The following is a 25,324-nucleotide window of genomic DNA, read 5'->3' on the forward strand; positions in this document are numbered from 1 at the left end:
TCTTTTAGGTTGTCTGAATTACGTGTAGTGTCTCCTATGAGCCCTTGTATTTCTCTGACATCCACTGTAATTTCTCCTTTTTCATTTCTGATTAGCGACGTCTCCCTTTTCTTGGTTAGTCTAGCTAAAGTTTTATTGTTTTATTTTTTTCAAAGAACCAACTCGTAGATCTTTTCTGCTGTTTTTAAATCTTTATTTATTTTCCACTCTGATCTTTATTCCTTCCTTCCTTCTCCTGACTTTGGGCTTCATTTGTTCTTCTTTTTCTAGTTCCTTCAGCGGTGCAGTTAGATTGAGCTCTCTCTGGTTTCTCGAGGCAGGCCTGGGTTGCCAGGCCCTTTCCCCACAGAAGTGCTTTTGCTGCCTTCTAAAGATTATGGCATGTTTTATTTCTGTTTTTGTTCGTCTCTAGGTACTTTTAAAAAATTGCTCCCTTGCTTCTCTGATGACCCATCATTTCGTTGTTCGGTAGCAATTGTTTAATCTCTACATTTTTGTTTTTTCCAGTTTTCTTATAATTTCTAGTTTCATCCCGCTGCGGTCAGAGAAAATGCACGATAGGATTTCCGTCTTCTTAAATTTATTAGGACTTGTTTCGTGGTCTAACATATGACCTATCCAGAACAATGTTCCACATGTACTTACTTAAGAAGAATGTGTATTCTGCTGGCTTTTGGGTGGAATGTTCTGCTTATGTCTGTTAAGCCCATCTGGCCTAATGTGTTGCTTAAGGCCAATGTGTCTCCTTATTCGTTTTCTGTCTGGACGATATCCACTGATGTAAGTGGGTTATTAAAGTCCCTGACTATTGTATTGTTGTAAATTTCTCCCGTTAGCCCTGTTAATGTTTAAATATCTTAGTGCTCGTACGTTGGGTGCATATATATTTATATACGTTATGTCGTCTTGTTTAATGGACCCCTTTATCATTACGTAATGCCCTTGTCTCTTTTTAGTCTTTGTTTTAAAGTCTATTTTTGTCTGCTAGGAGTATAGCTACACCAGCTTTCTTTTTATTTTCTTTTGCATAAAACTTTTTTTTCCACCCTTTCACCTTTGGTCTGTATTTTTTTTTTTTCCTTGAGAGAGAGAGAGCACGAGTGAGAGTGAGAATCTTAAGCAGCTCCATAGGCTGAGCACGGAGCCTGATGCCAGATGCAGGGGTCGATCTCATGACCCTGAGATCATGACCTGACCCGAGGTCAAGATACAGACACTTAACTAACTGAGCCACCCAGGTGTCCCTGTATGTCTTTCCATCTGAAGAATAAACTGTTTTTTCCTGAGCTTCCTCTTGCGGCTGCACACAACTGATCATCTCCTAAAAGAACACAAACCACACCTGTCAGCCGCTCAGGGCACGTGGTCAAGCTGAAGTCACGGGCCAGAGGGCAGGGCACGGACGCCCCGCTCAGGGGAGTGTCTGCTACCTGCTGTTTGGGGTTATGTGAGGAGGAGAGGGAAGGGCTGGCTGGCACACCCCCACCCCCAACACTCCCTCTGGGTGGCCGGGCAGCTAGAAACTTCCATGCACGTGGAGCGGGAGCCCCCTTACCCAGCAGGGCCGTGTTGTCCAGGAGTGTCCTTCCCTTGTCTGCAGACTCCTCGGTGCAGACATCCCCGACCAGCAGCAGCTCGATGGCCTCCTGCTTCAGCCCATCAAAGAAGTTGGACTGGATAGTGCGAGACACGGACCTAGCCCCGTCCTTCAGCTTCCCCACCTGCCGCAGGCCAGACCAGAGGCCGTGAGAGGGATCCACGCAGGCCCTCCCCCCGCCCCCCGCGGTCTCCCCCTACCTTGGCCTTCCCTTCCAGGGCCCGGCTGCCCGTGAACATCTTGCTTAGGCTGTGCCCGTTCAGAGACCACATGGCTTTGAAGGACTCCACGAAGCGGTCCGCGATGGGCTTTGAGTTCAGACCCAGGCTCTCGAGCTGCAAATGAAGGACCTGGATGACAAGGAAGGGACAGATGTCACCATCTTCCCACCTGGACGCTCCCACCACCCACAGCTGCTTCGGGTCTGTGTCACCAGGCATCATCCCCGTGAATCCCTTGTTTGGCAGACTGTGGACCACCCCGTGCTCCTCCAGAGAATGGGGGATCCTGGCAGCAAAGAGTGGGGCTTCCAACCACCACTCACCCAACCTGAGGCAACCTGGTCTTCACCGTGCCGGCAGCCCTCCTCTGGGCCCCTTACTCCTGACCTCCTCCTCCAGGCCCAGCCCCAACCACCAGAGGGATGAGAGCAATCAGGGACGGCCGGGCAGCCGGCGGTGACCCCACCCCCTCCCTCTAGTCGAGAGCCAGGAGGGGTCAGCCAGGCACTGGGCCGGCAGGCCGGCAGGCAGACTCAGGTCTCCCTCCTGGGCGTCAAATCCCGCCGCATCTGAGCCCGCCTCACACTGCCCTCGCCCAGCTGGATATTCACAGCAATCACTACACAGAACCACTGTTTCTCAAGGTGGCACCGGGTTCCTCTGGGCAACCATGTCTGGAGTGCATTCCACAAAGCGTGCGTACAAATAAGGCAAAGGCATCGAGTGGTATGGGCAAGCCAGCCGCGCCGGCAGGACTCGCTCTTAGACGCCCGGCACGTCTCTGCCCCACGCTCCCCCTGTTAGGAAGCTAGCCCAGTGATGTCCCCTCATCCTGCTGATGGAGGCATGAGACGTGACCCAGGTGGCCCAAGGGGCCTCGTGCAGCAGGGACAGACCTCGAGTGCTATGAAGCTCTGCACTGTGTTGGTTCGGTCCAGGCAGTCAAGACAGTTCATCCGCAAAGTGCCTTTCTGAAAACTTAGGAGGACAAGAAATGCAAATGGTTACAAGCTGTTGAAGGAGCAAAGCCCACAGCATGATGGCCTACGTTTGTCTGCAGGCGTCTGGGAAAACTGGGGCCGACCCGTGCCTACTCTGGTAGCCGGCCAGGATCCCCAGTGCACACCCTGAGGGACCCAGCACAGCGGGAGTGGCACGCACACCCGGGTCGTTATAAAACACGCCGATTCTCATTATTTGCCGTAGTTATGTCTACACAGGGGCCACGAGCCATCAGCGAGTTGAGGGGCACCCGGGTGGCTCAGTCGGTGAAGCATCCAACTCTTGGTTTTGGCTGAGGTCATGAGGTCATGAGGTCATGACCTCAGGGTCGTGAGACTGAACCCCGCGCTGGGCTCCCTGCTCAGCAGGGATCCTGTGTGAGATCCTCTCCTTCTGCCCCTCCCCCTACTCTATGTCACAAATAAATAAATAAATCTTAAAAAAGAAAAAACAATTAGCGAACGGAACCATTAGCAGATTAGCACACATTGAACTACTGCTCCCAGGGGAAACCGAGGGTCGGGTTCCTGCAAGCCTCTGCTCTCTCACATTTCCCCCAACTGCACAACACATAACCCTGTTTTACGGGCATTTCTGTTTCAAGGCACTTTAACATGGATCGCTGCTTAACGCGGACTCCGAGGAACTGTGCTCTGACAGAGCTGCGCCAAGCTTCTCCGCCGCGCAGTTTCCCCGTCGGACCCAGCACGGCCGCCTCGTGCTTGGGAACACCGGCCAGCTCTTGGCACTACGTTGGCGGCGGCGGGGGGGGGGGGCATTTTAAACAGTGAAATGACCAATAAAAGGCACAAAGATATGACCCCGGGGCACCACACAGACCCCCAAAAAGGACACTCGATCGTAGGAGAGTCGAAACCAAAAGGCAGAGCGTTGCTTTGTCCCCCTCAGCTGGGAACAGGGTGTACTCAGGGACTCAAATTTCTCACAATTATGAGCGTGTCTGTCCATGACCCTGAAAGGGCCGTGCGTGTTGATTTGGGGTGACAAATCAGTGTCTGCGATGGGCCACTTTGCAAACATGGAATCCGAAGAACGAGGATCGACTGCATTGTGATTTGAGAGAAGCGGGTTTCCTTTCTCTGCTCAGCGCTGAGCAGGAAAATCCAGACCCCAGGCTCCTCGGGCCGTGGGGCTGGCGCGAGCTGTCCCTCTTCGCTCTCGTGGGCTTTTGTCAGTTCGGGCAGTGAGTTCTGTGGTCCCCAGAGCTCCACGGTTTCACCTGGTCCCTTATCATTTATTTTGCCAGAAAACCACGCTTGGCCATCCAGTCACCGAATTCACGAGCATGGTCTGAAGGCGGGAAGGGGAAGAAGGCCCTGGAAGTGGGGACCACCCCCCACGCCTGACCCTGTGGCCCTGGAGACCGCAAGTGCGGCTGCGCAGCGGGGGGAGGGGGCGGCGGGCGGAGGGAGACTCACCGTGGACTTACATTCTCGCCCTTGGCGAACACGTCAAAGTCATCCCAGTGCAGCTTCAACTGCGGCCTCAGCAAGTTCTCCAGTTTCTCTAGCTTCCCACCTTTGGCCAACTGGTGGAAGTCGAAGTTGATCATAGGCGTGTCGCCGGCGTGGCAAGAGGCCCAGAGCAACTTCTGAAAGTGGAGAGGGAGAGGGTGGCCAGGGAGCGGGGGACGGGACGCGGGGGCTGCAAACCTCCGGCGGCCGGAGTGGGGGGGGGGGGCGCTAACCGCCCTGGCTAGGGCCCACGCTCCGGCTTGAAGGCAAATGGGGGACCGAGCTGTTCACACGCCCCGACCCTGAAACGGAAGGACAGAGCCTCGGAGCGCAGCACTGCAAAGAGCATCCCGCCCGCAGCAGGGCAGGGGGCCAGCCCGGGCCGAAGACAGCCGGGGCTGCCGTGGCTCCGCAGCTCGCAGCTCTGAACTGACATCACACCCCGCCCCCGCGGGGCTCCTGGGAGGGCGCCGAGGAGGGAAGGACCACTCTGTTCTGCAGACCCCCAAGTGCCACGGGCCTCCCAAGGACAGGGCAGCCCACAGGGTGGGGGCTCATAATCCAGCTCCCCGTTGCCAGGTAACCGGTGCCACCCAGTCAAGCGTCAGCCTCAGGCGGGTGTGCTCCTCGGTGCCCCATCCTCGGGTCCCTGTGAGGGGAGGTGCCGGACACGTGGCCCAGTGAGACGGCAGGAGGGGGTGACGAGGTGTCAGGGCCAGCGGGCCCAGGCTGGCGCAGGACCTGGGGGGGATGTGAGGCCAGGGACGGGGGTGCATAGCAGGGGCTCCCGGCAGCTTGGGGCTCCTGACGGAGGCCTCCCTCCAACACAAGGAACCTCCGGGGCATTCCAGAGTGCTCTCAGGAGCCCTGGGGTAGAAACGGAGGCACCCAGCCTCAGGCCCAACCCACCCTGACCCTCCCGCGTAGCTTCAGGTTCAACTTGCCCAGAGAGTCCATGAACTTGAGAAACTGGAAGAGCGCTGGGCCCTCCGGTCCCTGCAACTCAAAGTGCCCGCCTCTGGGAGCCAGGACACCAGCCAGCGCCTGGCGGTGGCCGTCCGGAGAGTCTTGCCAGGAAAAAGCAGTCGGCCGAGCTGAGTAGTGCCCCCTTCGCCCTTTCGTGATGACACAGTTTGGAGGGAGCACCTGCACCTTGTCGGGCTGTGACTGCGGTCTGTGGGCGGGCTGCCGGGGCACGGAGCTCAGGGCCGAGGGAGCCGCCGCTCGACGTGACACCAGCGGGTCTGCTCCAGGCGGCATCCGCCTCCTCCCTGCCCGGCAGCCTGCCCTCCTCCCCCTGGACCACAGGACCCCTGCCGCCTCCTGGCCCCCTCGCGACAAAGAGCCCGTCCGCAGGGCGCACCGTTGCTGGCTGATGGGGGGCTGAGGACATGCCCTCTCCAGCACTCAAGACATAGAGGGAAAAGAGGTTCTGTTCTTTCCTTCTTTTCCCTTAATATAAGCCGTCCACGTTGCTGCCAAGACGGTTGGGAGGGGAGAGACTCAGCAAGCTGACTGCCAACAGCAACAAACCCAACAGGAAAAGCAGGTCTGGCCAGACAAACCTGGCCACCAGGGAGTCTGCTCTGCGCACGTGGCCTCTCTGAGCGGGGTGGAAGGGGCACCCGGTGGGCTCAGCTCCCGCCGATGGAGGGCAGGAGTCAGGGAGGCAGCAAGCACTGCTTCCCGCAAGCTGGGGTCCGACCGCACTCTCCCCGGAAGGGGCTTCCTGGACCCTGGAACAGAGGGTCCCTCTCCATTAAGCGGGGGACACGGGCCCCCGGGAAAGGAACGCGGACATCGCCCATAGCTCCTTCTGGAGCCTTGCATCTAGCCGAATGAGACCCTCGGGAGCTCTGGGAACAGGGAGAGGCCCGGGTGAGGTGGGCGGAGCTGTCCCCTCAGCTGGCTCCTTCCCGCCTCTGCACACCCCCAACCCCTGAAAGTGCCCAGAGAGGCCACAGGGAGCCCACGGGGAGCTGGACACAGGGACCTGCTCCCGGGGGCAGCCCAGACAGGGATGGAAAATTTGAAGGTTGACGTCAGTGGGAGGAAATCTCGTTAAGGTTCCTGCTTTACACGGAGCAGGAGCTCTGAGGGACGGCGCCAGGCCAAGGGCGCTGCAGGTGTTTCGGTGAGCGCGCCAGGAGGCAGAGCCAGACCAAGGCAGGAAGGGAGCTCAGGCTCCCTGCGCGGTCAGGGACCACAGGGCGAAGCCTGTGTGTGTACGCGCGTGTGCGTGTGTGCATGTGTGTGTGTCCCCAAGACAACCAGGGAGGGGGCCTGGCTCTCCTGAGCCCTGCAAGCCCCAGAGGGAGCCCCGGAGGTGGGGATGCTGTGTTAGAGCACATTCTCTAACTGTCAGCTCACAAAAATTAAATTTCGTACCTCAGGAGCCCAAATCACCTCATGCGACAGAGCTGGTGGGAAAGAGCCCCCCAGGCGTGGTGACAGCAGTGCCCTTCCCAGTCCTGCAGGGAAGAGTGCCTCTGCGCGGGGTGGTCCTGCCCCTCACCCACCGCCACCCCTCCCCACCCCGGGCCCGAGTAGCAGCACGGCGGCGTTTACCTTGAAGGCTCTGTTGAGCACCTCCTCTCCGCCTCTGCTCCCCAGCAGGTTCACGACCACTTGCTTCCCATACTGCTCCTTCAGCAGCACCATATGCCTGCAAGGGCACAGGCCAGCGCGTGACCCCGTGTCGCAAGCGCACAGACTGCCACCCCACCCTCGAGGGCATGGGGCACAGGAAGGACCTGTTTGGCACCAGAGGTCCAGGTGGAGCTGTTCCCCGAGACCCGAAATTGGTTGGGGGTGGGATGGAGACCACCACTCTCCCCCAGCCACCAACCCCACAGTCAGGGACAAGCGTGGCAACAGCCTGTTTGCACGCAAGGCTCAGGTCAAGAATAATTCCTAGCACATCGGACTTCTACATAAGTGTAACATCAGACGACAGACATGCCAGACTTTCTGCAAAATACCACCGTTAAATCCAGAACAGCTAACCTGGCCTTTTATTAACAGGGTCCAAGAAGCGCAACACGCGTGTTTCTGAAATTAATCTCTAATTCCACTTGGGACCTTCTTTCTCGAAGCTAGAAAAGCTCGTAGGAGGGTTGTTAACCTCAGTGTCTGTTATCTAAGTGCCGTATTTCATTATGTGTAATTATGTGTGATCCAGGCAAGAAGGCACAGTAAAATTTCAGGCTTTAGGAAAACATTCATAGATCAGAGACTTTTAAAAAATGCATATGTTGTGAGGTGCCTGGGTGGCTCAGTTGGTTGAGCGTCTCTTGGTTTTAGCTCAGGTCACGATCGTGGGGTCGTAAGATCGAGCCCCGAGTCTGATCAGGGAGTCTGCTTGAGATTCTCCCTCCCTCCCTCTCCTCCTCCCCCTGCCCACTCTCTCCCTCAAATAAATAAATAAATGAAATCTTAAAAAAATACATATATTGAAATATTAGGGAAAGACTAATATTTACTTTTTATCACCAGCTTTTGAAAAGCTAACTTGATAACTTCACTAACAGTAGGACTACTTAAATGTAATTTTAAAAAAATACAGGGGAAGACAATACAAAAAAAAAAAGACAAGACAAAAAAAAAAGAGATGTAAACCACATTTTCATCATGCAATCTTCATGCCTGAAGATAGAAAAGAGAGGATAGCATGCCACAGTATTAAAAATGGTAGAATTGTATGTGACTTAAAATCGTTTTCTTCTTTATACATTTTGCGTTTTCCAAATTTCTAGGCTGACGTTTTTAGTTAATTAGCGCTAAGGAACCAGTTTGAGCCCAATAAAGGAAAAAGACGCTCTCTCACCAAATTTGCGGGCAGCACTGTATAGTAGAATATGGATTCTGAAGGGGGTAGTTTGAATTGAGGTCCTCTGCTGACTCCTTTAGGGTGAGGTGAGCTCCTATCTCTATGTGGCATAATTCTCAAGGGATGCGCCGCCCTCCCCTCGGTGTCCCCGACCGGGGAGGAGGTAGGGCTCCATCCGACTGGTGCCATAGGGCTTCCACACAAACCTGTGCTCTGGGGGAGGGCCCGAGAACAAACAGAGTGTTTGCAGGGCTCTTCTGGGTCTGCCTGCTCGGGGAAGGTGTGTCCTGCCCAGAGGTCAGCTATAGGGAGCCAGAGGGCAGGCTCTGCTCTGGGGCAAGTCTGAGCTGCCCGGCTCTGCTGGTCACTGAGTGAGCCCCGTGATTTGGGGGTGAAATGCAAGCCACCTCCCACAATGAAGCTTATTAGAAATAAGGCTGATGTGTGACCCTGCGTCTCAACGGGTTCCAAACCCAGAGCCGGAGGAGAAACAATGCGGCCCATCACACCAGCCCCGAGCACCCCTGACCAGACTTTCCAGCCCTTCTGAGCTACTCTTTTGTCTGTACCATAAAGCTAATGCTCCTCCTGATGGTTTTGAGGACTAAGAAGACAAAAGGGACAAGTCAGGGCTTGGCACAGGAGAGCTGGTTTTCCTTTCCTTCCTTTTAAAAAAAATTTTATTTCCTTGAGAGAGAGAGAGAGAGAGAGAGAGAGCGAGCAAGCGCGCACATGGAGGCAGAGGGACAAGCTCAGCAGGGAGCCTGATTGGGGCTCCATCCCAGGACCCCGGGATCATGACCTGAGCTGAAGGCAGAGGCTTTAACCCACTGAGCCACCGAGGGGCCCCACTTTCCTTCCTTTTAACTTTAAAATGAGATAATACACTTACTAGTGATACACTAAGACTCCCCTCCCAGGTGAGTCTTTTTTTCCCCACTTTGGCATTCCTGAGCCTTTGAATTCTGCTTTAGCTTCATTATTTCAGCTAAAATAGGTATCATATTTAGCTGGCAAAGAAAATATATGATTTGTTTAATTAAGAAATGTTGGAAAATCATTGTGTAATTAGTAATTTTTTAACATAAATATTCTGATATATCCCGGCTCTAAAATCAGTTTTTAGAATGCCGTGTTAAAACCCTAAATTTTTGGAGAACTTTATTAAAAAAAAAAAAGGTTAATATATTCTTCTAGAAAAAAAAGATGGTGTGCTCTATGCCTCTCCACTAATGTTTATCATTCCATCAGCATGCTATCTGAAACTGTCTGTAGAACCGAGGACACACTCAGATAAGATTATGTCCTGTGTCATGCTTCCTGTTGGTGTCATGGTGATGGTTACTGGACTCCTCATGGCCATCACAAATCCTCAAGACTGCACCCATGGGCAGGGCTCCCGGGGGGATGCTGGAGCCCACCCCGAGGCCAGCGAGACCCAGCCCGGCCTCCCTGCTCCGGGCACCTGGATCCTTCTCCTGCCTGCCCATCTGTTACTGTAGTGCAGAGCTCCTTGGAGAACTGGGGGGCTTTCCTGGGGCATGTGGAGTCCGGTAGGCAGGGCAGAACAGAGCAGCCAGCAGGGGAAGGCACCCTAGCGTCCACCCTGGGACCGCAGAGGCAAGTAGCTCCACACAAAGAGAGGGAGGAAGGGGAGGGCAGGATCCCGCACAAGTGAGACCCAGGCGCCGCCCCTCATGAAAGGTTAACACTTCCATCCAAACTCTCCCAGTGAGCCAAGATACTTCTCAGGCCGGCACAGCCAAGGCCTGCTCAGAGCACCTCCTCCCCGTCCCCCACCCCAGACGGCAGGTGGAGGAGAGGAATCAGGGAACAGCCTAGGGAACCGAACAGCCCTGGCCACAGGTGTTCTGTGTGTGCACGAAGGGAAAGGGGTTTTGTGGGGATGGGTTGAGGGGGTTAAGGGATTTACTTTGGACCAAACATATCAAAGAAGGGAGAAATTCCTGAGAGCCCCCTGATGTGCCAGAGATGGACGCACCCCTCCAGGGGTCTGCCCCCCCTGCAGTGGGTCTGCTGGAGAAGCACGTGCCTGCATTCCCACCCATCAGTGAAATGGGTGCACTGGGGCAGCACCCAATGTGAGGCCGGGCAGCTGCGGCCCCAGGCCCGTGAGAGCTCAGGGATCCCCGGCTCGGCCACCTTAGGAAAGGAGTGTGCCGTGGGCCCCATTTCCAGCGGCAGCTGCCTGTCGAAGGGCTCCTGGTCTTGAAGGAGCTCCTGTGAGAAGAGGGGGCTTATCCTCTCTGGGCACACACTGCGCACTAACAGGATTCAAAAATGTTTACGTCGGTGTAAACATTCTTAAAATGTGTGTGTTTTTTAAAAGCTCATCACAAAGCTTTTGAAACAAGCCAAGCATGCACACCCCCTCCCTTCCACTGCGGTCAGCTGGGGAGGTATCTTGTTTTCAATCTCCTAAGGACATTTAAGGCAGATCAAAGTCCCCTACAACAACTCCATATACACAATGCACAGAACACATGAACGGTCCTGAACACAGGCAAGAGCATATTCAAGTGCACACACACCCCTCTTTAGAGTGACAGCCCACTAATGGTGACGTGCTAATTCACGGTCACGGGCTGCCGTGGCTAGTCTGCGGCACACAGCAAGGACGCGTGCGGATTTAATGTCCAAATCAAGCTTCAGGCAGAACGATTAATACCCTTCAAAAAAAAATCACTCTTGGAATTTTCACGACAGTCACTCATTTTTAAAATTAGTATTTAGGTTAAACATGCAAATATTTTAAGAAGTGATTAACTATGTCAAATACGAGTTACTGTTTAGTTGACCAATGGCTTTTCCTAAGAAAGTTCTGTAACAGGAAACGCATAATGGTCTGGTTTGTGGTTCAGAAAATGAACAGGATATCTGCCAAATGGTCTTCTAGAATGATACATGAAAATCTAGCAGTGAAATCTTTAGTAGCGGGAATTGGAAGTTAACACTACTTTTAGTTCTCACTTTATACCTTTCTAGACTATGACTTTTTAAGTCTGGGACTATATTGCTTTTAAAAGAAAAACAAGGGATGCCTGGGTGGCTCAGTTGGTTGAGCAGCTGCCTTCGGCTCAGGTCATGATCCCAGCGTCCTGGGATCGAGTCCCACATCCGGCTCCTTGCTCCGCGGGGAGCCTGCTTCTCCCTCTGCCACTCTGTCTGCCTGTGCTCGCTCGCTCTCTCTCTCTCTCTCTCTCTCTCTGACAAATAAATAAATAAAATCTTAAAAAAAAAAATAAAAGAAAAACAAGCAGTCACAATTATCCTATGATTTACGTTATCCCTTGTTGACTAGGACAAAGGCATAAAGCTTCATTAAAGAACGGACTGGTAAGATAAAATAATTGCCAAGGGTCACTTCAGTATTAATGAACTTTCAGGAAAACCTGAGGGCTACTAAAAAATCCCATTTTGTAAACTCCCCTCTTGCCCAAAGAACCAAAGTAAAAGGCAGAGGCAGGGCCAGGATTTGGGGCCCTCCCCCTCCCTCTGTCCCCTGTCTGGTTGGCAGAAGACTCCCAAAAGGATGGGGGGCTTAGGGTGGTGTCAGACAACCCTACCTGTCGAAAGCAGGGGCGTTGGCTTCGAGGCCTCTGTTGAGTCTCAGATGATGAGAGCCAACCTAAAGCAAAGAGAAATAACACTAGTGACTCCTCCTGCTTCGTGAACCCAGGAAGTGATGGTCCTCCCATCCCCTTGGCTGCCAGCCAGGCTCCCCCTCCATGGCACATTCACAGATCTGGAAGGCCGGCCTTGAACTCAGGTCCCGAAGCCCGAGTCTGGCTCTGTGACAGCCTGTTCTAAAAGCTGTGTGGGTCCCGTGCTGGCTGGAATTCTTCCAAAGGCAGAAGAGAAACTTCGGGTCAGCCCACGAGGCCCACGTCAGATCGGGAGACTTTTCCACAGTGCAGAGGTGAACGCCAGCCAACCAAGGAGAGAGGAACCACTTCTCAGCCTCCTCTGCAAGTCTGGGGACCTCGACCACCCCTAAAATCTGAGTTATGGCTACCTGCAAACTAATCTGCCTTATGATTTCAAGCTACCTATTGAACATCAAAAGTTTAAAAGACAAAACTACATAGGGTTATTGGGGCTAGCTCGAAAAGGCTCTCCCTGGACGAATCTGGGACAGAGTGAACGCTGAACTGTAATGGACAGTAATGGATTATGATCAGATGAATGAGATAGGAATTCATAAACCTCTATAGATGAGAGCTGGCTGGTGCATGAATGGACAGACGAGTGGACAGAGAGGTGGGCTGGTGGATGGGGGCAAAGGGCGGGGTTCTTCCTTACAGAACAGTGATCGATAAATGTGGAGACAGTGATGGAAAAATCACCATGTTATAACCATCATAGTAAAGAACAGTTCAGCAAAAATCACCTGTCGATCATAAATACTGAGAGAGAGTTTGATGGCCTGGGTCTCCCATAGACGCTTATTAGCTGAAAAGGAAGACATATTAACTATAAATAAAGAAATAGAGCAGCGCCGTGCCTGAGTGATAGAAATTAACATCACTAACGAGGGGGCATGTGGGACAGAGATGGGACACCCCGGCAAGGATGGGGTCGTGTCAAAGATCCACACCCTGAACCTGATCACAATAAAACACCTGGAAACCCTCACATGAGGCACCTTCGATTTAAAGAAAAAGAAGACCGGCATCCTCCAAAAATGTCAAAGCCCAAGAGCCAGAAGGCAGAGGAAAGGATCCGAATCAAAGGAGACTAGAGACGTGACAACGATGGGCAGGGCAGGATTGCGTCCTGGATCCCTGACCCAAGGGGGAAAGGTGACAGGCAGCATGGGGACAATGGCTAAATCTGGACTGTGGACCGCAGGTGAGTTTGGAGCACCGTGCCACACCTGCTGACCGTGCACCCGTCCCGTGCTGATGCAAGAGAACACACCTACTTTCAGGAAAAATGTCCTGACATATTAAGTAAGGACGTGTGATGCACACAGCCCGACCTCAAGAGGTTCGGGAAGGAGCGGATGGCACGTGTGTGGGCAGCAAGGGGTTCGTGTCCCATGAATCTGGGGACAGGACGCATGGGAGTTCCCCCTATGTTCCTACAACTTTTCTGCAGGTCTGGAATGATTTTAAGAAAGAACATTCTTGAAGCGTATCGTTCGGTTCTGCCGGTTATGGAGCATCATAAACGCAGCGTCATGGGGCTTGTCCACACCATCGAGTGTCACTGCTGGGTGTGGACCGAGTGTTATTTATAAGTCTTCCCGCCACACGTCACACATCTGTCCATCTTCACGCCTGGGAAAGAGCCAGTCTAGACGACGGGCTTCTCAGCAACGGACTCAGAAATCCTGGGGGTTAGGCATGTCCATCTAAATAATTCCACAAAGTCCCAAGTCCCTTTAGGTCCTAAGAAGCCTTGGGAATCCCTAGGGGAAGCTCCGGCAGTCGTCTTCAGCCCGCAGCCGTGCTTACTCTGGGCTCCTGCTCCCGAAGGCACGGACCCCGGGCTGAGGACATGCGAGACTTCATTGCCCAGACCCGGGCTGAGCCCCGAGAAGACAGCTGTCCCCCGCGCTCCGCCGCCCATCAGCTCCTGTCTTCTGCGCTCACGAGGCGGGCGCTGGCGGGAAGAGGCCCGTGTTCCTCTGAGCCACCGTGTGTGAGACCCCCGAGGGCTGAAGCCCAAGACAGGGGGGCTGCTTGCTGCGGTCAGCCTGTCCGTCAGTGAGAGTCTGCCCCGGAACCCTCCCAGGAGAAGGCATAGGGGAGAGTGGACAGACAGCAGGTCAGGGCTCAGAGCCTGGTGTTTAGTCCCGACAAGTTCTGTGACTGGACACATCTGCCTCCCCCCGGATCATAACCCAGAGTTTCTTCTTTTACAAGCAGGAAGAGCTCCCAGTCACAGAGGACTGGACGCTGCAATTTCATTGGGAGAGCAGGCAACCCCGGTATCAGGTGTTTTATAAGCTACCCAGCGCAGCCAAGTTGGGGTGCCCACCCCCCCCAGCAGCTCCCGCAGTAAAATGCAAACTCCTCAGCCTCACACACAAAGCCCGTCTCCATCTGGCCCTTGCCTGGCCTTCCGGTCTGATGTCTGGCCACGACCGCCATGCCTCGGGCTGCGAGCAGCTTAGCCTCGCCACTCCCGGGTCACACTGTGAGCGCTGGGCCACCACGCCTGCATGTGTGGTCCCCTCTGCGGGCTCCCTTCCCTGCCCGATGCGGCCCCATCCCTCCCGGCTTGGTTCAGACACCCAACTGGTGTCTGGGCGAGCTGGGCCTCCTCCCTCCTGGGCTCTCCTCACACCACCCCTGCCGTGACCTGTCCCCTCCTCCCGAAGGCACGGTCTGTGACATATAGTGCCCCCATGTACCCACAGATGCTCAGTGAGTTTCTGTGGGATGGACGAAAGCCTTGCTCTGAGGGTGGGGTGATGGGACACCTGGGAGCCTGGTCCTCCGGCCTCATCTTGACACAGAGATACGTGGACACTGTCCCACCTCACGGGCCTCGTGGAGACGGGCGACGCTCACTCCGGAGAGCCATGCTTTCCCAATGCAACCTGTGTTTTTGTCTCCTAGATGGTAGAATGTACGTTGATAACATTAACAGCTACCACTAGTGTGCCCTCCGGGTTCTGGAAACTGCGCTGAATTCTACTATGCATCGTGACAGCTCATCTTCCCCATAACCTCAGGAGGTCGACTGTTAACCCCACTTACAGAAGAGTCAACTAAGGCTTAGCAAAGATAGGAACTTCTCAGATTTGTGGGGTTTTGTTTTGTTTTTTTTGTTTTGATAAGAACCTTTCTCTGAGATAAAAACTTGTCAAAAGAATACGGTTCCTAAGTGGGACAGCCGGAACGTGAACCAGAACCAGGTCCCGTCACCGCGAAGCTTACGCTCTGAATCACAGGAGAAGCTACCTGGCGATCTGGATCCTTCTGGCAACGGCTGCCGGTAAACATGGGAGCTGGTGCAAACACAGACCCGGGACCCACGGTGCATGCGTGACTCTATCCCGGATTCGGGAAAAAAAAATTCTCCCACACAAAGGAGCACATCAAGGGCCTTGCCCCCAAGAGCCTAGTAAACAGGGTGCGACAGGGAGGGGGCCGGTGTGGGCAAGGCGGGAACAGCAGAGGGACTCGTCTACCTTGCAACCTCCTCCGGCCGCTGACATCATAGGACGCTTCAAACAGAGACCTCACTCATCTTGGCAAGACCCGTCTGCACACGCGTGTGACAGGCGAGGAAGATTCCACGGACCACGCGTATACAGAAAATATACTCTCGCTAACCATACCAGGAGAGCAATTAGCTTTAAGTGTAAGATTTCAGTGTGGCTATTTATAAACTGCAAAGCTGTTTACATGGTAAAGAGGAAATCGTGGAAGGTTCACGGTGGCTCGAAATGGCGTCAGGATCCAGGAGCCTGGAGGGAAGGCATCGCCGCCGTGGAAACGTGCAGAGAAGTCATCGTCCCAAGTCCTCTCCGCCTGTCCCCACGCCTAGGCCCTATCCCTGCGCCTCGATTCCCAGGGGGAGCCCCCAGAGGGAGCAACACTGCAACTTAAGATGCTAGCTATCGGCCTAAAAATCTGGGCATTTTTCATTTAACGTAAGTAAAGGAGGAGGGGAGGAAAGCCACCAGAATCAGTCCTCAGGCTTGCCATGGATCGCTCCGGGCGGAGGGGGACTGCAAGACCATCCCTGAAAGCTGCCCTCCTTGTCGCCCTGTGAAGAGGACCTAATCTCTCTTTGATGGTGGATATGGTTTCAGAGGATAAGCACGGGTATGAGACCCAAAGGTTAGCAAATCCTTTGTAAGATTAATGAACACTAAAGCCTTTGGAAGCTTATTTTAAAGAAATGACGGCGGTTCTAGGGAAGCCCGAGTGTGATGAATCTAGAAGGTGCCACGGCTGCCAAAAAGCGAGCCCCCCGGACCCCCCGCCGAGGCTGTCCGTGTCGCGTTGAGGGGCAGCTGTTCCAAGGCAGGGTCAGGCTGCCTCAAGTGGGTCAGGCTGGTGACTGAAATTAAAGAGGGGAACGACGGACCGGTTTTGCTTTGTTTTGGGGAGAGAGAGACCAGAACATGGGGGGTCCTAGGAATGGGGTGGAAGATGCCAAAGGGCTGGAAGGCCTCGGACAAGACACAAGGGAGAGAAGAACCTTCTTGAAGGTCTGGGGAACCAGAGTCACTCTGACGCGTCCCCCCCCACACTCTGCAGACAGCCGGCCTGTAAGGCAAGGAGGAGCCGGCGGGTAATCGTGGCCGTCCCAAATCCCGGCCTCAAGGTCAGTGTAGGGGGTCAGAAGGACCCGGAACTGGACGCAGGGGCAAAGGGGATGAATTTCAAAGGCTCCTTCCCAATTCCAAGACTATCACGACCACCCCCATTTCTGGATTTCTTAAAATCTTCATGTGAAACCTAACTTCCTTTCCTGCTTCCTTTTCATCGCCTCCTCACTTGATGTTTGCTTTTTATTCTTCTAAATACACAGCTCCAGAAGTTTCAGAAGGAAAACTCCAAACCTAAAGAAAATCAAGTATCAGAAACCCTTTTTGGAATGTCTCAAAGGGGTAAATCATACTATAGAGACAGAAAGTAGAATGACAGTAGCTTTGGCCTCGGGGAGAGCTGGGAGGGCCCGGGGAGGGGTGACAGCCCGTGGGGACAGGGTTCCTAGCGGTGATAAACCCTATAAAATTAGTCACAGTGATGGTTCCATGACTCTGTAAATGCACCAAAAACCGTTGAATTGTACCTTTAAATGGGTGCAGTCTATGGTATGTAAATTAGATCACAATAAAGCCATTTAGAAAAACTGTCTTGGGATGAGCTCCAGAATCATCTTCCCCCTCCTAATCAGGCTCAGGGGTGTCTATGCCGTCACATAACGCCACCAGCCGTCCTCACGCATCTTAGTCATTCCTTTCTGATGGGAAGACTGACGGCCCGAGAAGCTTCTCCCTCCCCCAGAAGTGAGACCCCACAGGAGACCCTCATACCTCCACTTCACTCCAAGAGCTGGAATGTCTCCTTATCAAGGCTGCCCACGGCACAACGATGGCCACGGGGTCAAGTCAAGGGCCGGGGAAAGACCCAGTGGTGTGAAACACCCCCCAAACCCCCCGCAGACGGCCCTGAGCTTTCTGCGGCTCCAACCGCCATCACACAGGGTAAGAGGAGCCCGAGCCACAGAGGCCTGGGCGGGGAGGCCTTCCGGGCACGCAACCACTTCGGCCAGAGGGGAAGATCTGGGGTCGACACTGAGGAACCTCAGACCCACTCGGCCCGTGACCTGCAGGGAAGGAGCTCGCGAACGAGACAGTGCCCGGGTCCACGGACGACAAACGTGTCCTTGGAACGTGGTACCACGCCCTGAATGCTCCCCGGGAGAAAGAATGCCAAATACCTCTGGCACAGACCAGAGCCCTATTTTAGACTGCAAGGTGTATTTTTAGAAACCAGGGGAAAGTTCCGTGCCATTCTCACGTGTCCCCACAGCAGGCACCTCCAGGCATTGGACCTGCTGCATGCCCACTAGGGCCCGAAAACCTCTCAAAACCCTGCGGGACAGTCACAGCTCTCAAAACACATCTTTGGCCGTGTTCCCAATACACTGAACTCGGGGACTAACAAAGTCATTCTACTCAATTATGTGATGCTTCTCAGCAAAGACCTCCCCTCCCACGTCAGGGGCATCGACAGCAAGTTTAGGGTCAGAAAATCAGATACAACGTATACATTTCTGTATCTGTATCTAAACACACATACACACGCACACATGCATGCGCCCACACATACACAGGTGTGCACACTTCGGCAGCTCAGCTCAACCCAGTGGGGCTGCAGGAACAAGCAGAGAAACTGAAGGAAATAAGGTTAAAAGCAACAAACCACAGTTGTTCAGAAGAGAGAGGAAGGTGACTTACTTTTCTCATTACCTACCTGAAGCCCTGGCTGCTCCCAAAACAGCGGAACGGAGCCTCTGATCTGGACAAAAGACGACACTCCGTCATCCATGTAAATCGTCTGCACCGCAAGGAAACATAAAGGGAAAGTATTCCTCAATGAAACCGAATGTCCTGGGGCCGGGTAACGGGATCCGGCCGCCTGAGACCCGACACCAGCCCCAACGAAGGGCAGACAGCAGACTTCTGCGCCCTCTGCTCCCCCGGCCAGCCTGGCCGCGCCGCTCCCTGACCCACAGGCCAGCCCCGTGTGCTCACGGGCGTGCTGGCACTAGACCAGCCTCCGAGGAGTCTGCGGCGGGCACGAGGCCTCGGGGGGAGAGCTGCAGCTGCCCGGGACGAAGGAGGCCCAGCAACACCTCCCCGCTCCCTGCTGTAGGGACAGAGGCAAATGAGCTCTGGAATTTAACTAAGACCTTCCTTAGAGCCTCTATTTGCACCTCGTCAACGAGCTGAGTAGCAGAGAGCAACTGGAAAGGGTCGGATGAAACAAACAAGCGATGGCCAAAAGTCCTGGGTGACCACACGAGTCCCGGCGACTGCCCTCGACACTGCAGGCCAAGACTTGACTTGAACTAGCAGTTGCTGCTGGCCGTATGCCACCGGGTTCTTAAACCCGCCATGAAGTCAACATACACGGCACAGCTTTCACAGGGTTCTAGGGGGCGGGGAGGGGGCGCTCCTGGCTGGAAGCAGGGGATACTCACCGGCTAAAGAACGGATCTCCTCCCCCCCCACCACACACCGTTATTTGGGGGATACCAGCCGCCCTGCCTGCAGCCCCCCCCCAACACTGTATGCAAGGGAGTGTTAACAGGGACCAGAAGTGCAGTGCTGAGCATCACGCGGGGAAGCTGCTGGGCTGATCAGACGCACGGCCCTTTATCTGAGTAATTCTACCCTGGCCTGGGCAGGGCCGGCCCGGGCAGCGCTGCCGATCCTTTCCATCTCTTACCAGCCTGCTCCCTTACAGGGTAGCTTTCCGAGTGGCTAGATCACGCTCAGATCACACATGCATTAGTAATTCAGTGGCGGACCTGAGCATCGGACCCGCAGCTCCCTGGGACAACAGGAATCACGGGAGCCTGGTTCCTATGGAGTTGAGCCGAACTCCTCTTTCCAAAGGGAAAAGCATCAGTTTAAGAACTAGTCTGATTCTGGATACGGACTAGCAGCAAATTGGCTTCCCCCTATTATTCTGCTCAAAATAAGAACAAAAACAAACAAACCCAAAACCAAAAACCAAAACCAGGGGCATCTGGATGGCTCAGCCTGTTAAGACGTCAGCTCAGGTCATGATCCCTGGGCCCTGGGATCCACACCCACATTGGGCTCCCTGCTCAGTGGGGGTCTGCTTCTCCCTCTGTTTCTGACCCTCCCCCCAGCTCATGCTCCCTCTCCTTCTCTCATAAATAAAATCTTAAAACAAAAGAAAGCAAACCACCAAAAACAGAAGAAAGAAGCGGACTGCTTAAACTCACGCAGGCCTCATTGACTACAGAGAGATCAAGAGCACACAGGTCCAGATGACCGAGAAAGAAACCAACTTCGCCAACATTTCTCTATCAGGATAGCCCTTAACAGCGCCAGGACCTGATTTAAGCTATGGAACGCTTACCCTTCACTTAAACATGTGCTAAATGAGCTGCTTCTAGCATCAGACCACACTCCTCTTGAGCCAGAACTTGCACAGGCAGAACGGGTTTCAGAAAACACCCACCAGGAGGCCCCACACTCCAGACCCCACCCCGGGACAGGAAGAAAAGCCGCCTCTCACTCTCTCCTTCCTCCCACGTGAAGATATTCCAGTGCTGCGTCCCATTCATCACCGGGACCACCTTCTTTGTTGCCAAGGTGATAAGACAAAACCAGCAGTGGGTTTGTGGCGCTTTCCTTCCTGAGCTGAAGAACACAGAATTTTCATACTCCCTGCAGCCTTGATGCCTCGCCTCCCAGAAGTGGTTTTCCCAGAGGGTGTTGGGGTCCGGGGGGGAGGGGACAGAAGGGTGGAGGGGAAAAGTGGGTCAGCACGTGGGCTCTGGGACAGCACCTTCCACCTGCCAGCTCCCATGTGCCCTGCAGGGTGACCCTGGGCACGTTCTTTAACCACTTTGGGCCTCAGTTTCCCTCTCTCGGTAGAGTTACCGTCACCGGGTCACAGGGAGGAGTAAATGAGTAATGAGGGAAGGTGATCCCAGCGCGCAGTGGTGGTTCATGGCTCTTGAGGGCAGGAGAGTGCTGGCCAGGAGTGCCGATGAGGCCCCTGCAGAGGACTGACAGACGGGAGGGCCAGCTGCCTGGCCTTGGCAACTCGGGAGCGGCCCCTTTCCATACAGTAGTGGGAGCAGAAACCTAAGGACCCTAAAAACAAAGGGATAAGGCAGGGACTCTCGCAACCCAACAGGTACTCTTTGATCTGAAAGGCTTTTGCTCAATTCCCATTTCCAGGCGAGGGGTTTGCAAACCAATGCTTTCCAAGTCTGCTGCATTCCTGGGAGGACATGAAGCTGACCTCACCTGTCCAGACTAATTGTGGCCTTATCTTTAATAGCCAAATATTCTTCCTCCTTTTTTTTTTTTTTTTTTGTCTTTTAGTAGACCAAAGGGACTTTTTGGGGTTTGTTTTTCTGCTTAGTGAGTCAGAGCAATCCTACCAGGTATGACTCACAACAGAGCTGAAAGGACTCCAGGCTTCTTCCCAGGAAGACTGAGATGAGGTCCACACGTGCACACATGCATGCACCACAAACACACATACACAAATGCACACACACAAAACATCCCCCCAACACACGCACTCACGCCAATGCACACACACCGATGCACACACATGGAAACCCCCCCAAACATGCACTCACACCAATGCACACACCTGTGCATGCACACACGCGAACCCCCCCAAACATGCACACTTACACACTACACATGCACGTGCACACACATACAGCCTGCCTCAGAGAAGAAAATTGTTCATTCCTCTTAGGGAAAATGTTGAAGCAGGGCAGAGCCGGTGGAGCTGAAAACCTCTCCCTCTTCTGGCTCCCTGAGCGTTTAGTTTAGGAGAGACCCTGCCTCAGGGACGCACGCGCTCTCCGTCTAGTCCCACCATTTGCAAAGGAGCACAGCGCCGCAATTCATCAGCCCCCCTCAAGCATTTAGCGGAGGACCCCCACTCGCATACAGCCACGGGCTGGGTTCCAGAGAGCCTCACTTCCCAGCAGGGGCCTGGGATCTGTGGGCAACAGCCAAGAGGAGCCGAGAGCAGACCCAGCTGAGACCCCTCCCCACCACAGCCCAGCACGTTTCCTCCAAGAAGTTGCCTGCCACTCTCTAGTGAGAAGCCTGTGTCCCAAAGCCTGCCCCTTTGGGGGTCGCAAAGCAGGCAGCCCCATGAGCCGGAACGAATCAAGCCCACTCCACCTCCGGCACCCCTTTGATTCGAAGGCCTCAGGATGCGAGCCGCACTCTGCCATCCCCCTGAGCAAAGCCACCAAGACTACAGGGAGGTGCACGCGACCCCACCGCACCAATCTGACCGCGGCCGGCCAGTCTCGGTTCCGCCAGCACCTGGCAGCGGGCCAGGCAGGCCCCAGGGAGCGACTCCCCCAGGTCCCCAGCACATCACCACAGCCCTGATGGGCCAAGTTCAACATGGCATGGGCTGCAGCAGGCCCCCGGCTGTTTCCTGCGCCGCTCCCCCTCCCAAGCCGCCCCGAGCGCTGCAGGTGCCTGCAGGCTGCGCGTGTCCCCGGGCACCGATGCCCAGAAGCCCCTTGGGCAGCAGGGAGCAGAGGGAGGGAGGCAGAGCTGTGCTTGGCGGGAACACTGGTGACGTGCACATTCCACTTAGGAAAAGATTTCTGTGCTAAAAACAAACTTAGATCAACCTATGGCTACAAAGTGCCGTAAACAAAACCACTGTAGGACCGCAGAGACGGAGAAAGTGGCTGTCTTGTGCGAGACAAGGGAGGTTCTGGTCTCTCGGGGAGCAGCTGCCTCCCTCCAGCCACGGCTGCTCATTCTGAAAACATTTCAGGAGAGGGGACGAGCCCCAGCGGCAGGTGCTCCCTGCTTCAGGAAGTGGCTGAGCCCCCCATCCAGGCTGGGCTGGCTCCCCAGGGCACGGTCAGGGTGTCCCTGAGCCCGATGCTTTCCTCGGGAAGCGCACGCCGTCACCACGTCCTGCAGTCTCCTCTGTGCCTTCCTCCTGATCCAGGGCCACCCCACGGGCCTCTGCCCTCCCTTGCTCTGTCGACTTTCCCCATCCCTCTGCAGGCAGGACTGTGCGGAGCACTCCCAGGACGATGAGGGGTGCTGTCCTGCTCCTGCTGCCTCCCTGCCTGAATGGGTTCACAACCACACTCAGCGGAGGGCCTCAGAGTTTGCTCCCCTGTTGACAAGGACACACCTGGAGTCGGCTCTGGGGACCGACACCCCCCACCCCACGCCATAGTGGTCACACTGTCGGGGGCCCACAAAGAACTAGAACTTTGGGTGCAAGGCCACGATGACCCCCTTGCCCCATTACACATCCCATAAAAACAAAATCACCACGGGCCCAAGGAGCCACGCTGGTCCCAGAGAAGGTCCACACTCACCGCCCATCTCTGGGGAAGCAGAGGATGGGGGTGTCCGGCTGCCTGTCGGCTTGCCCACGGCTTCCGGAGCAAGGCTGGGTTGAGGGTTTCATCAAGGCAAGCTCCGTCTGATCCAGAGTCCGGAAGAGGAAATGGGAGAGAAAACACAAAGCGGGAAAACCAGAAAGGCTGCGTGAACCAGGAAATCCCTCCTCCGGCCTGAGAAGGGAGGCAGGTGGCAGCCATTTAAATCACGGGGCTGCGAGCTCCAGGAGCCAGAGGGCAGGCCGGGGCTGTCTCTAAGGCCTTGCAACAAGGTCCCTGTCTCTGAGCCCAAGCAATCAGGCCCATGGGACAAATGCCAGTCACCAGGTCCCCAGAGATGAAATAACCAGAGTAACGTCCCCAGCCCTAGTCCGTCGAAACACGAGAAAAGCAGTACAGCATCGACATTTTCCATAAAGCTAAATGTGCTGCATTAAAAGTACGGTCCCTTAACACTGATGTCTTTATGGATCAACTATGTGCCCCCAGAAGATATGCTGAAGTCCTAACCCCTAGCACCTTGGAATGTGACCTTACTTGGAGACCGTTACTGCAGAAGCCGTTAAGATGGGACATACCGGACAGGGCGGGCCTCCTCATGAAAGGGGCGAGGGCCACCACATGGAGGTGAGGCAGAGACAGGAGGGCCCTAACGAGGGGCCCCCAGGGCTGGAAGAGACAGGAAGGATCCTCTTCTAGGGGCTTCAGAGGGAGCATGGTCCCGCCAACACCCGGATTTCGGACCTTGGCCTCCAGAATCATGAGACAATAGATTCTAGTTGTTTTAAGCCCTGTCCATGGCACTTTGTTTTAGCAGCCGACATCTACAGGGTTAAAACGCCCAAAAGGAGGGCAGGTGCTTTTCCAATGACTTACTTGGTAAGATACAATAGATGAGACCCCAATTTTTTAAAAAATGTGGTTAAAACTCACTGGAGAGCACCAAAAAAAGAGAAGAGTATATAAGGGACTATCTACTAAAAAGCCAGAAGGAGAGCAAGGCTGGGTCCAAGCCCCAGTGCTGCCAGTGAAACCCTCTTCCATCCGGCTCAGTCGCTAGGTTCGGGGGCATGGATATTTTGATCTGTACAATTAGGATTTGCACTGCTGGCCCCTAGTTCCTGACGCAGTGCTCAGCCCCTAACAGATGAAAAATAATAAAGTTCTGTTGAATGCCCTGACTCAGAGCCTCATCACGCAAGGATAAGCATGGGGACAGGACGGTGCTAAGGCAGGTGAGGCCGTGCAAAGAATAGGAAGTACTCTTCATGGTGCGGACAAGAGCAAGAATAAAAGAAAATGGCCTCCATCTCAGGGCCACATTTTTTCCTGACATTTTAAACCAGATATTATTTATATCTAGGAGAGCAGAGAATGAGCAGAAGTCACAGGCAAGCAAGTGCCCCTGCCCATCACCTGAAAGCTCCCGTTCCAAAGTCCTCCTACTCAGCATCCGACTCCAAGAGGACCTCCTCACCTTAAGCCCAAGCTGGTGGCGGCGGCTCTCGCACAGAAAGCAGGTGCTCAGCTCTGTGCTGAATTAAACTGGCTCAAGGCCTGGTAGATGCCACCTCTCACAGCTGCAGGAAGGAGCGGATGCAATAAACACTGGCTGTTTGCCTCGTGACACCCGCAGCCACGGGACACCTGTGCCTTTCACGGGGCTTGCCTTTCCTATAATTTATTCCACCTGTTAGTCTACAAGGCGGCCTTACCCTACAGATTTTCAACCTAAAGAGAAAAGAAAAAAATGAAAAACAAAAACCAATGTAAGACAGCATCTCTGGGAATGAGAACAGAATCTGGGGGGGGGGGGGGAATCAGTGCGAAATTAAGCAGATGGTTATATTCATGGAGGCTGAAACCAAGTGCCGCCCAACATGCCAATTTCGCAACTCCCAGGTGCTGACAGGCTCCAGCTGATTTAGGATGAAAAATGGTTTCTCCTCTCATCCTTGTTTTATTGATTTATTTTTGGTCTCAAGAAAACTTTCCAAGCCTTCTGGTTCATTCCTCACCTGCCCTCTCAAATAACCACCACCCTTTATGACCATGGCAAGAATTCCTTCTTCCTCGGGGCTGGTACCCTTGTACCTTGGGGATCAGTTTTAGCCCAGCAAAAGTGGATGGAGAAAGCCAGCCCGGGCAAACCTAAGGCCACACGTACAGGCAGAGCCGCAATGACGCTCTGTTCTCCAATCAGAGGAAGAAACCACAAGGACCAGAAACGACCTTCAACATGCCCTGACCTCTTCTGCCCCAAACGGAAACGCATGTGCACGGCTGGGTCCCCTCCGAGCCACGGGGCTCCACCGACCGGCCCGGGCACTGACCTGCTCAGTCTCCACGAAGTTGGACACGTGGCCATCGTCGTTCACGCCGCGGGTGTGGAAGCGAGCGCCGGCGCGCTCGCAGCTGATGCGGGACACGAGGCAGGCCTTGGCTTGCTTGTGCGAGGCGTACACCGTGCGGATGGACACCACGCCGCAGATGACCTTCAGCAGCCAGTCGCAGCAGCTCACCTGGTGCTGCCTCAGGGGCACGTGCAGCAGCTGGTTCCTGCGAAACGGAGCCAGCGACTGGGTCA

General features: G+C 54.4%; 1 protein-coding gene across 1 annotated transcript in view; it reads right to left on the minus strand.

Moving 5' to 3' along the window:
- The window catches only part of SYNJ2 (synaptojanin 2), a 98,083-nt gene that overhangs the window by 33,495 nt on the left and 39,264 nt on the right, over window positions 1-25,324 (minus strand). Inside the window, exons 4-11 of the mRNA XM_080805791.1 lie at window positions 25,071-25,296; window positions 18,093-18,176; window positions 11,712-11,773; window positions 6,864-6,960; window positions 4,260-4,432; window positions 2,715-2,796; window positions 1,798-1,947; window positions 1,556-1,721 (exon numbers count right to left, since the gene is read on the minus strand). Coding sequence (XP_080661917.1) covers window positions 1,556-1,721; window positions 1,798-1,947; window positions 2,715-2,796; window positions 4,260-4,432; window positions 6,864-6,960; window positions 11,712-11,773; window positions 18,093-18,176; window positions 25,071-25,296 — 1,040 coding nt within the window. The remainder of the gene's footprint in view (window positions 1-1,555; window positions 1,722-1,797; window positions 1,948-2,714; window positions 2,797-4,259; window positions 4,433-6,863; window positions 6,961-11,711; window positions 11,774-18,092; window positions 18,177-25,070; window positions 25,297-25,324) is intronic.

This window comes from Martes martes (genome assembly GCF_963455335.1).
Source record: "Martes martes genome assembly, chromosome: 6".
In the NCBI taxonomy this organism is placed as follows: Eukaryota; Metazoa; Chordata; class Mammalia; order Carnivora; family Mustelidae; genus Martes; species Martes martes.